Consider the following 13272-nt stretch of genomic DNA (forward strand, 5'->3'; position numbering starts at 1 on the left):
CAAAATAATATGGATTTGCAAATATATTGAGACATATAAGAATAAACGAATAAACATAATGAAATAATGATAATGAGAACAAAACGAAATAAAAATACAACGATAAAGGAAATAACAAAGCAAATTATAGTATAAATTGGATTTTAAATCGGGGTAAGCAAATAAACATATGAGTAAGTAAACAAACTTATAATAAATAAAAAGCATAAAATAGTAATAATGGTATAAATATAAATAAGTATTATATAAAATAAAATAATGATACAAAATATATAAAAGGTTTGGAATTACATAAAAGTATAAACGAATAAGTGGTAAAATCAATGTATTATATAAAACGTAAATGTATAAAAGAGAAACCATAATAATAGTAGTAGGTGTAATGAAAGTAAAAATAATACTAGATATGACAATAGTAATATTAGTAATAAAATAATAGCTATAAGAATACTAACAATGACAATAAGGAATAATAGTAATAATAATGATAAAATAAAAGTCATGTTAATAATACATTAAAATATAATAGTAAAATACTGACAGTGGTAGTGATAATATATGAGTAATACATAATAGAAAGAATATAAAATGCAATAATAATAATTGTAATAATATAAATAATAACGTATATGTATGTACAAAAATAGTAATACAAAGAAGTAAGAATAATAATAATATAAATGATAATATATACGTAAAAATCATAATAGTTAGAGATAAAAGATAATGGAAGTAGTAATAATAATGGTATTAAAACAAAATACATATAGATATAAGTACAATAACAATAATGGTAATAAAAATAAAAATAATAGTAATAATAGCACGTTAAGTTATAAAAATTGTGATAAGAAAAATATGATAGTAAAATAATAATAGTAATAATGTTAATAAAGATACAAAATGATAATAAGTAAAAATGCCAATGAAAATAAAAAAAAAAGAAATAGTAGAATAGTAATGTTCATGCGTAAATATAAAGATAGGTATAATACATAAAATATAAACATAAATATAAAGAGATAAATAGAATTAGATAAGACGAATATAAATTAGGATATAATAGCAATAATAATAAATATTGATAATAAACAATAATAAAAGGAATAAAATAATAGTAATAATAAGAATATTTAATAATAGTAATGATAACGATAATATAATATATACATGAAAATACTAATAATAGCGCAAATAATAACAAAAATAATAAAATTAACTAATTTAACAGTAAAATAGTTAAATAATAAAAAAAAAGGATTAAATTGAGCACTGAAACAAATTATTAAGTAAAAATTTAGATAAACAAAAAAAATGATTGCAAACTGAATTAAAAGCGGAAGGACTTATTTGGCAAATAACCCACTATAGCAAAATCGCGCAGATCTCAGGTAAGGCGGGTCGGGTCGCACAGGTATGGAATAAAACTGCGTCGTTTTGGGTGTTTAAGGTCAGTCCCAAAACGACGTCGTTTTGGTGGCCTATATAAACCCGAATTTTTTTTTTAAGTTCATTTCTTCTCCTCTTTAAAAAAAATTTTCTTTCTTCCTTTTTTGTTCTCTGCAAGGGCCATTGCTCCGGCGAGGTTTCAGTCCGGTCGCCACCGTGGACCACCGCCGTCGTTTTTTGTTTTTTTTTTATTTTTTTTATGTCCTTATGATATATTGATGTAGAGGTAAGTAAATTCGAAAATGAAATAAAAAGGAAAAAAATAATAAATAGAAAGAAAATAATAATAATGTAATATCACCTTTTGTTTTAGATTTTGATTCTTGATATTTCAACTTTTATTTTCCTGTTTCTTTGGTGTTGCTTGGATCTCTGCTTTCTTTTGTGCTTAGATCTAAAAATTGTCAAATGTTTTTTTTTTTTGTATTTGCTCCAAAAAAAAAATTTCTTCTCTCCTTACAATGGTTTTAGTATGGCCTTTTTATAGCTATTTACAAACTTTATTATATATATATATATATACTTAATGTCTTTTCTTCTTTTTGTATGGCAGGCAAACGGTGGTGGAGGCAAGTGCTATTTGCACTATCAATGCAACTAAGGCAGTGGGATTAGGTGATTTAGGGTTTCTTTTTCTTTTCTTTTTTTTTTGTTTTGGGTATTGGGCCAATTGAACTAGGGTTAGGTATTAGGTTTGAGTTTAGTGGGTCATTTGGTTTAATCTGAGCCCGCAAATTGAGCTTGTACAATAATTTATCCAAATTTTAAAATCAAGCCTTGGAATTACCTATCAACATCTTAAATATGAATAAAATTATTCTCTGGCATTATTTTTTTGGTGATAGAAAGAAAACAAGCAAAGTGATTACACTAAACTCATTGGGATCTCTACAAACAACTATCTCCTCTTCCTTGTCAAATGCCATTTTGGCTAGTCGATTGGCTTCACTGTTCTCTATTCTAGGAACATGTTCAAGCATCTATTGGTCTACATTCGTCAAAAGCTGATGGATTCAGCTTGATAAGGACAGCGCTTGATGTCTTCAAAAAAAATTCTTAAATAGTACAAATGGTTTCTATATTATCTGTTTGAATCGACATTCTATCGCAATGTGAGTTCTGTAATAGAGTTAAACCATCTAAAATACCCCATAATTTCGCGTTAAAGACTAAGCATTTTCCCAAACATCTATTATACCTAAGAATCCACTCTTTATGTTGGTCTCTCAAGACGCCCCGATAGCAGCAACCCTAGACTCAACCATCAAATTTTATTTGAATCCTTTAATTATAATCATCAAATTAAATAACTAATTCATCAAACTAAATATGATACAAACCCATAAGTAATAAAGTTTAAACTTAAAATCTCAATTTCCTACTTACCATTAAATTAATGCTTCATAACACGTCATTGTTGAGGTATTTATTATTAAACAAGGTCCATATTATGACATATTGGTCTATTTTTTTCCTTTCGAAAGAAAAGATGGAAAGAGACTAATAAAACAAGGTCCATATTATGACATAAAGTGGCATTTAGAGTCTTGGTTGGTTGAAGAAAATTGGTCTCTGAGAACAATGACAAATGTTGGATAGTTAGGGTTTGGTCATAATCGAAACAGATAATTAAAGAGTACGTAAGGTATGGTAAGGTATGGGGCATGACTTTGTCAACCAAAACTATGACATGCTCACAAATTTGCATGTCACCCCATCCCATGAGATTTCTATTCTAATGATTTTGTATGGCTTTTAGCAATTGGATATGATTCCATGTGCCCCATTAAATCTATATATTTGATCCACAGTCTCTCTAAGCTCATGTAACCATTTGCACGGTTTTTCTACCCATTGCCGACACTTAGCTTCCTCTGTATACAAATTATATGTACATATATGCATGTATTATAAACATAGAGGTTCTTTGCTTAGTCATTTCAACTAAGATTAGAGCTTTATACTTAAGTCATTTTCAAAACTTTTTGAGTTATATATATATATTCAAATGATAAATACAATTATGTTAATTCAACTTAAAGTATAATTCAATCATAACTTATCTTAAATTAGAATAATTATAGACATGACTAGGGTATAGAATAGTTTAAGCTATATATTAATTTAGATAGAGCTCATTCATAATTTATTTTTAAAATGAATTCACTGAACTTTAATGATGTGTTATTATTTAATGGTTAAATTTTACCTTTTAGTCACTGTACTTAACGAAAATTCTGGATTTAATCCTAGTATGTTAATTTAATCATTTTTAGTCATTGTGCTTTTTTTTTTAATTTGAAAATTTCAATCCTCACCAAACAATAACTATTGAATCATTTAGTTAAGTTTTACTATTTTCAAAATATAATGAGGCGTACATATTATCATGTGTAATGCCAGTTTGTTATTTTGACATATTACTCATTGAAAATTCTAAAATTAAAAAATTCAAACGTATATAAACTAAAAATGACCTGATTGAAGAATATGGACTAAATCTAGAATCATAAGATAGTACAAGACTAGTAATTAAATTTAATTACTACAGTTTGAATCAAGACTAAAATTTCAAATTTTAAAAATATAAAACTAAAATTGACCAATTTAAAAGTTAAATTAAATTAGAGAGATTAAATTCAGAAGTTTATAAGCACTAATAACCCTTATTCAATTAACTGCACGCATATTATTTACTATAGGTTAAACTTTTTATATTTTGATTGAATTATATTATCTCTACTGAAACACGTACATTCTTAATTATATAAAAACTCAAATCAACATTTTTTTTTTTGGGAATGATTCACCGTTTTTCAAATTTTATTCCACTCTTACTTAAATTTATTAACCAAATTATTAATATAATAACAAAAACTTGTATTAAATTAAGTCATATCAAATGACATTTAATCTTGAATTCAAACCCTAAAGAGAGTGTAATAAGCTTAGCCTCATGTTTAAAATAAATAAGCCACAAAAAAACATGGTCCAAGACCAAGACTAAGAGCAAGAACATCAGCCATTGATTCACGGCGTAGATAACTGCAACTGGTCCCAACTTCCAACACCAAAGTAGGCTCCAATCTCAACTGACAAACAATATTGCATATTCAAAGACACGTGGTTGTCATTACAGAATCTCACGTCATTTTATCCCTAGTCCCACGACATAGATTTTTTTTTACCATGCAATCGTGTTTGTCGTGTAGAATTTGGTTTGAAAAATTGGAATGAAAATGGTGATGATGATGATGGTAGTGCACTCAAGCTATCGCTTCATTTGAAGAAACAACAAAAACAACAACAACAAAAAACCAAAATTGTTGCATTGTTCCTGAATTAGAAAAATTCCATCCCTTTACTTGTAATGTAAGCCTCTGGTTTTTTTCCATTACATTAACAGCTTTCTGTCCAATGGTAATCATGATATGTTTGTTTTTACTTCAAATAATTCAAATTTCATTTATAAAGTTGATGTCTTTTTGGAACATGGGTCTCTTTTTTTCTATATTGTAGTCAATAAATCTATGATTTTTGGTTTCTGGGCTTTTGTTCTTCTCTCATTTCCTTTCTGGGTTTTCCATTTTCATCTCATTTCTTGTAGCTTCTATTGCATTGTTACACATTTTTTCAATATATAAAAATTGCAATGTTTTTAATTTTGTGTATGAATTGAAGGATGGGAGACCATTTTGTGTTGCTTGTGGACCGGCTATTGACCGAATCCACCCTTGAAGCTGCTATTGAGAGTAAAAAACAATTACAACTAGGCATGCCCTCAGCAAGCAAACATGATATAATTGAATTTTCATCTATGGATGACAATGTTGGTTCCTCTCCAAGTAAATTAGTAGAATGTAGGATTTGTCATGATGATGATGAAGATTTGAACATGGAGATACCCTGTTCTTGTCGTGGCAGCTTGAAGGTCAGTTGCGAATTGAACCGTTCCTCTTGGATTTTAATGTCAGTACTAAAACATACATGCTAAATCAAGACCCTGCCTATGCTGTTAAGTTGAATGTGGTAATTTTTTCATATGAATCAGTAGCTTCATAGAACTGTTTTCTGTGTTTTGCGTGTATGTTATATTGATATATCTATCGATTAGTGTTTTGGCATGCAAAGCACTGAGTGCATACCGGTAGGCGCTCGGAGCATTCTCTGTTCTTCCATTGTCATTGTTGAACATTGCCACTTGTATCAATTGGTTTTTGTGTTTTGGCATGCAAAGCACCGAGTTCGTTCCCACCACATGCTCGGAGCATTCTCTGTTCATCCATTGGCATTGTCAAACTTTGCCACTTGTAGTTGCAATGAGATAACATGTGTGTGCTTCTATTGCTAAATGGAAATTTGTTCAGATGAATCAGTAGCTTCATAGAACCGTTTTCGGCATTTTGCGTGTATGCTATGTTCGTATATGTATTGATTAGTGTTTTGGCGTGCAAAGCACTGAGTGCATACTGGTAGGCGCTCAGAGCGTTCTCCGATCATCCATTGGCATTGTCGAACTTTGCCTCTTGTAGTTGCAAATGAGATAACATGTTTTATTCATTATTGCAGTATGCTCACCGTAAATGTGTGCAGAGGTGGTGCAATGAAAAGGGTGACATAGTCTGTGAGATTTGCCACCAGGTTCAACCATTCTTTTATCCTGGTTCAGAATTTGCTTGCACCGTTTTCTTTCATATCGAAAGAAACTAATTGCTACTTTTGTTGAAACATTTGCGAAATTTTAGCAATTTAAGCCCGGTTATACGGCACCGCCTCCTTTATTTCATTATGGAAGTGTTCCTATGAACTTCAGGTATATATTGTTCTGTTTATATCTATATTCTAGCCATATTCAGGGTCCTTCACTCATTAAGAATTGTGCTTGTCATTTCAGAGGGAATTGGGAAATTTCAAGGAGAGACTTGCCGACTCCGCATTTTATAACAGTAGTCACCGATGATCGTGATTTTCTGGAAACTGAGATCGATGATTACTCAGCTCCTAGATCACGAAGCCTGATATGTTGTCGCGTCATTGCTATAACTGTATCTCTCTCTCTCACACAAACACACGCACATCGGGCTCGAATTTTAACAACAATGTCATTCATTTGCAGTTTATGGTTCTTCTGGTTCTACGCCACACTCTTCCGGTCGTAATCAGTGGCGCTGGAGACTATTCATTGACATTGTTCACGGTAAGACATTACCGTTCGAGCACACTGCTGGAAACAAGCATTGTTAACATTTTTTGTTACTTGTTGCAGTTACTAATGTTGAGAGCCATTGGGATTATGTTGCCTATATATATCATGGTTAAAGCTTTTACTGCTATCCAACGCCGCCAACACCATCAGGTTTAGATTTCGTTTGGCGTTCTTCAAGAACTACTTTTATCAGTATCATTACTAGCTATGTTGACACTTAATTGCCGATGACTTTCACTGTGTTATAGGATCCTCAGTTTTCCCTTGATGCATCGGATGAAGAAAGTGATTTACCGCAATTGCACCAGCCGCATTCACGTTTGATTCGAGTACATTAGTTTAGTCGTAATGCTGGATCGTATGGAAGAACTGATGATTTGATTGCAGCTATAGAGAAAGCAGAAAACAAGCAGGATGGATATATATATAGTTGATGCTACTATGTATATTTACCAAAGTATTAAATAGCAAATATAAATATAGCATATAGAACTGAAAAGAAAAATGAGCTGATGATCATCTATTACTTCTCTGTATGAATGTTTAAACAAAAGAACTGTTCTATTAGCGCAAATCAACAACGCAGACAACCAGACCAAATCCTCAATACCAGACACAAAAAATCATAAAATAAACACTCAAATCAATAAAACTAAGAAAACCCCGAAATCAGACAAGCAGATTAACTATCCACTTTTTATTCTTAGTAGCAGAAAATACCTTAAAAATGCCAAACACACAAGAATGTCATTCTTCTTCAGATTCTGATTCTGCACTTTGAAGCCAATCAATAAAAGGCTTTACATTCTTCCATATCTGAGACCCTTTGTTCTTCCCTATCAAACCTTGTTGATGCCATTGAAGTACATATTCCTCCTCTAATACATCAACATCATAGAGTGTTTTCAAAACTAAAGCGACTTCCTTCAATGCATTTGAGTTAGCTTTTCCACAAAATGACTCTATGGCTTTAAGTAGAAGCAACAGAGATCCCTTGTCTTTAGCAACAACAGCGAGGTAGTTTTTCTTCTTAATCACTTCTTTTGCAAACCCTTTCTCAATGCCTTCAAATAAGGCCTCTAACAGAGCAATCATCTGTCCCTTGTTGCTTGCCTTGGTCGTCACCTTCGGTTTCTTTAAGGTTGATAACATGACCATATCTGCTGTTACAACAGTCAACTGCTCCTTTATTCGCTGCCGAACTGCCTCCATTGATGTATCAGTTTGCCATTGCACATCATCAGCAGCGGCGGCAGCAGCTTCACCTTTCTTAGGTCTCTCTTTTTCAGCTCTCTTCATCGCCTTCTTGTCTGATCTCTTCTTCGGTTCAGCTCGATTTCTCAATATGAAACTTGTCAACTTATCCATCATATCAACATCAGAAACAAAACCACATGCAACACAGTTCAATTTTATCATCTGATTCTTAGTTATAAATATCTCAGTTTCAGGGTTTCCACAACCATAACACTGCACATATTTGTTGATAAAGTTTTCAAGAAGTCTTGCAAGTTTAGCAGTGTCATGGGATCCATTAACAAGAGAAATCCCTGTTTTTTCATCAAATTTAGACTGTGCACCAAGCTCACAACGAAAATACTTGGTTGTATAAGAAACTGGCCTTGCCAATGCCTTTGCAACATCAACCATGTTGACTATGTTTGTTTTAATGCCATTTCCTCGACCTTCAACCTTGGTGATCATTTTTGGCATCTTATACCTGTAGAAGGCATCATCACTATTTCCAGCACCAATGTTTAGCAATGCCATCTTCAACAACAATTCAAAATAGCAAACTTTTCAAGTTCAAGACATATAAGCAAACCTCAAACATGAACAAAACTTATAACGAAATCATGTAAAGAATAAAGGTTATTTGAAACTTGGGAACAATTCCCACATTGAGACTCGATCTATTTAACCTAAATAAATAAATAAAAATGCCAGCAACTGTTGGAGCTTTGGAAAACTGTATAAATTTTTGCCTTCAATATACATATTAGAAAGCATTGAGAAATCAGTGTGACCAATAGACTTAGGGGAGAAGCTAGAAATTTTTTTAAGAGGAGTTAAAATTAAATTGTATTTTTACTATAATAAAATATAATTTTACCATTTTAATAGTCTGTATTTTTATAATTTTAAAAGATTAAATCAAAATTTTATCATTTTAGAGGAGTTAAAAGTACAATTTTACTTTTATTAATTTAAAATTTTAAAGAGGTTGAATGAATTTTTTTCCATTTTAGAGGGACCGAGGCCCCTGCTAGCCCTGCACCCCTGAATAGAGCATAACTACAATATTTATTGATAAAATTCAAACTAAAAATAAGTTAATTAAGAATTAAATTAAATATACAATCACATTTAAAAAAAAATTTGAAGTATCATGGAGACTCCTATACTAGTAGTTAAATTGCATTTTGTCCTCTTTACTCAAAAAATTGGCAAATTTGTCCCTATTTTGTTTAAAAATTATCTATTTCTACTATTAAAAACTAGTCCCTATACATCACCATGAGATATACGTGGCATGTCATGTGTCACTGTATGGTTATTTTGTTACCTACACTAGTTTTTAACAGTGCAAATGGATTAAATTTTTAACATAAAGGACCAATTTACTCTTTGGTTTAATGTGTATGGATTCATTTTTTCATTTTTTGAATTTAAGGGATAAAATATAATTTAACTCCTAATATAAGACTCTCCATGATATTTAAAAAAATTACTTATTTATAACAAAATTCAATGCTACTAAATACTAATATATTCTGCAGTTTTACTTTTATATCTAACTCATTTCATAAAATTTCAAATTAATTACCTATTATCCAGTTTAAATTTATTTTGCCTTTTTTTTCTAACATTAAAGATTACAACTTTTTCTTATAGATTTTCTTTACAAAAACTATTTAAACAATATGGGAAAAAATCAAAATACAGAATAAATAATGAAATAAACAAAGAAATATAAACCAAAAAATTATTAAGAAAAAGATGGAAAATTTTGTGATAATTTACCTGATACTGAAGGAACACGAAAATTAATTATAAAGATTTTGAGTTTTAGAAAAGTTGTGTCTTCCCTTTTTGGTTTAGACGTAGAGATTATTTATTTATTTATTTAGGGATCGGATATGAGGCCTCCTCCAGATCCATGCAATTTGCAATTATTTACATACCTCACTATATACTAGCTTTACATTTTTAATAATTTTTTATTTAATTAATCTTTTAATAATATTTTTAGAATAATACTTAAATTATTGATGGATCCACTTACACTACTGTAAAACTTAAATGGTTTTATATTCTTTCCTAATTTTTTTATATAATTAATGTTTTAACAATTCAACTCTCATATTTCATGCTACATTTATGTATGTCATGCATGTCAAATTTAACATAAATTTAAAATTTCTATTCATTTAATGTAAAAAAATTCAACCGTTAAATATATATATTAATATATATAAATAATATTTTAGACCGATAGATATTAAATTGATTCAAAAATTACATACATGACAAGTACACATATTTTGATATATTCAACGGTTGAATTGTTAAAGTATTAATCTTATAAAATATATGAAAGGGTATAAAACCATTTAAATTTTACATTGATATAAGTGGATCATTTCCATATATATATATATATACACTACTTTGTGTACCCATACGATGCATAAGCTAATAGTGTATATAAAGTATATGTTTTATTATGAAGTTCGAGAATAATATATTAAAATTATTATAATAAATAGAGATATTAATTGTTAAAATAATTTGAAGAAATCTGAATTTAAAATATTATATTAAAAATTATAGTAAATAGAATTTTATTATAAAATTTTGTACAGCCAAATAAATTAATTTATAAAAATAATAATAATTAACCATAACAAAAATAATTTTATTATAAAAATTAATAACAACAAGATTAATTTTAAAAATCTTATAATTTGTAATATACATATAATAATTAAGTTATGTTTAAACTAAATTGTCTAATATAATTTAAAAAGTAAGAAGCAAAAGAGTATCTTATCTAAAGTGAAAATAAATGTTTAAAATGAGAAGTATCGCATATCAAAGAACTATAATGTGAATAAACCTATTTGTTTAGAACCTTATAATATATATGATATATGGTTTGATGCTATAATATATTATTTATTTCTTATATATATTATATAATTAATATATTATATGAAATTAAATATATTATAAAATAATATAAATTTTAACAAAATAAAAATAGAATGACATATATATTATTACTAAATAATAAAAAGTAATTATTTTTAAAAATAATATCAACTTGGATTTAGTATTTATAAATATATAGGGATGGCAAAACACCGGCCTTTCTTCTTCTTTATCTTTTTTCACTTTGATGGAAACCGGCCTAATTTTTAGATGGTCACTCCGACACCCATAATCGAGGCAAAAAAATGTTACAAAAAATGGCTTAACCACCCTAAATTCAGCCCCCTTGCTTTTCATTCTCGATTAGGCTGATTTGGTTATGATATTTATCCATGAGTTTGATGAAAATATATATTGACTGAAGTACCTTATGAGTAGTGATAATAATTCCGACTTTAATGTTGCTAAATTTACTACTTAATATGTTTGTTTCATTACTCGTTTTTGCTCTATTACGGAAGTATAATTTTAATTTTTTTTTTATAAATATTGGATGCATCCATATATCACTATTCCACTCCACTTCATCTTACTCTATTTTAATTTAATTTAATTTTATATTTATCTTTAATATTTTTAAAATCAAATATATTTAACCCAAAGTTTCTATAAAATATATAGCACGGAAATATTTTGCCTTTTTGATATATAGTTTTATATAAAATCAACATAAACAATCGAAATGAAATTGCAACATAAAATAGTACAGATTTTGAAAATTAAACTTATGTTTAGTATATTTTATATTTATTTTTATTGTTTTTAATAATAATAAATATTATCTCTAAAATTTAAATTTATATTATTTTTTGAAATATAATTTACTTTTTATCACTATATGCAACATTTGTTACTTCAATTTTTACCATTTTGATTTTGAACGAAGAAAGGTAGATATGGTTGGCTATTCTATTGAAGAGGCAAGCCCATCTCTAATTGAGATTAATCAATTGGTTGATATTAAGTTTAATTAGATTTATACTTTAATTAATTAGAATGGGCACATGGGAGCGAAGTTAGGGTAGGTTGTTATTTTTATTAAATGGTATAATTACATTGTTCACTCATTTTAAAAATTTAATAATTCGTTTTAGTCTGTTTTAGCAAGTTAATAATACAATTTAAATTATTTTAATTTTATCTTACACCTCTACGAAATTACAGGCATTGGCCTTGCACGTAATGATAAAATTTTATAAAAATATGAAAAATACAAAGTTATTTTTCCTGGTGCTCATGTCTTACATATTAAAAATATGTTAGTTTATTTTGACTAATTTAGACAGTTTATTTCTGCATATATTTTTAAGTTCATCCAACCTAAAAATAAAATATCTTTTAACTGTAATAACTTATTTGGTCTTTTAATTTTTAAAAATAATTATTTTAATCTTTAAATTATTTTTAGCCCTTAAACTTATATTTTTTTATTAAGTCATCCAAAATGGACGGAAAAGTTAACGTTCTTAACTTTGCTGATGTGGCATACATGTGGATTGCTATATGAATGACACATCAACATTTAATTTTAAAAATTTTAAAAATATTTTTAAAATTAAAAATCATTAAAATTATTTTTAAAAATTAATATTTTATTAAATTAAAAAATTTAATTAAAATTTTCATATCATACACATGACAATCCATGTGTATGCTATAACAACAAACTTAATAATCGTTAGTTTTTCTATCTATTTTGGCGTAATTTGATAAAAAAAAAATTTAAAAAGTCAAAACTAAAAGAAGCGGAAAAATAATGAAGGGTTAAAATGAAATATATTTTTTTATAAAAATTGCAATTTTGTTGTTAAAGGGAACAAGGTTGCAAATTGATTTATTGAAGAATGGGAAATTTGGTATTTAATTAAATATGTCTTTCTTTGTTATTATTGTTGTGCTCTTTTTCAAAAAAATTACCATACAATTTGAAGGTCCCAAATACAAATTTCCCATTATATATATTCCTTTTTTGACCTGGTAATAGAATATAAGATTGTAAGCATTCCTCAAGGGAATCAGCTTTGCCTAGTACTGTATAGTTAACCTTAGGAAGCCCAAAAGCAAACTAGTTGTAACCTAGTTATCTCAATCCTAGCGTGCACTATCCAATCAATTTAATATAAAGATGCAATCAAAATATACATTAAAACTCTATTAAGATGTCATGAGATTTATTTATTTATTTGTTTTAACAAAAGTTGAAGTGAGACTTCAACCCTCTACGGTTCTTATGCTTTTGTTATAAACTAATAAAACTCTCAACCTCAATAAAATTAAATTTAAGATAATTATACCGAAAAATAATTATATCATATACATGAGGCGGAACATTTTTCCTAACCAAAACACATTAATACTTTGGACAACTTCTCTTTTTGCAAGAATCAAAACAATAATTATGT

At 28.3% G+C, this 13272-nt stretch overlaps 2 protein-coding genes across 2 annotated transcripts; one reads left to right on the plus strand and one right to left on the minus strand.

Annotated features, from left to right (window-relative positions):
* Positions 1-4689: 4689 nt before the first annotated feature.
* Positions 4690-7248, plus strand: LOC108486993 (uncharacterized). Its single transcript, XM_017791183.2, has 8 exons — positions 4690-4821; positions 5131-5380; positions 6019-6090; positions 6195-6262; positions 6344-6494; positions 6566-6646; positions 6716-6805; positions 6904-7248. Coding segments are annotated over exons 1-8 (804 nt in total). The 5' UTR covers positions 4690-4819; the 3' UTR covers positions 6994-7248.
* A 154-nt stretch (positions 7249-7402) lies between these two features.
* On the minus strand, positions 7403-8425 carry LOC108477010 (eukaryotic translation initiation factor 5-like). Its single transcript, XM_017779420.1, has one exon. It carries the CDS (start codon positions 8423-8425, stop codon positions 7403-7405), a length of 1023 nt encoding a protein of 340 aa, XP_017634909.1.
* Between the last annotated feature and the right edge of the window lie 4847 nt (positions 8426-13272).

The sequence above is a fragment of the Gossypium arboreum genome, chromosome 7 (assembly GCF_025698485.1).
Source record: "Gossypium arboreum isolate Shixiya-1 chromosome 7, ASM2569848v2, whole genome shotgun sequence".
Classification (NCBI taxonomy): Eukaryota; Viridiplantae; Streptophyta; class Magnoliopsida; order Malvales; family Malvaceae; genus Gossypium; species Gossypium arboreum.

Coding starts and splice junctions, on each gene's coding strand:
- LOC108486993 (XM_017791183.2), top strand. Junction 6,495..6,565: donor GTCGCGTCATTGCTATAACT/GTATCTCTCTCT, acceptor ATTCATTTGCAG/TTTATGGTTCTTCTGGTTCT. Junction 6,647..6,715: donor ATTCATTGACATTGTTCACG/GTAAGACATTAC, acceptor TACTTGTTGCAG/TTACTAATGTTGAGAGCCAT.
- LOC108477010 (XM_017779420.1), bottom strand. CDS start 8,425: ATGGCATTGCTAAACATTGGTGCTGGAAATAGTGATGATGCCTTCTAC.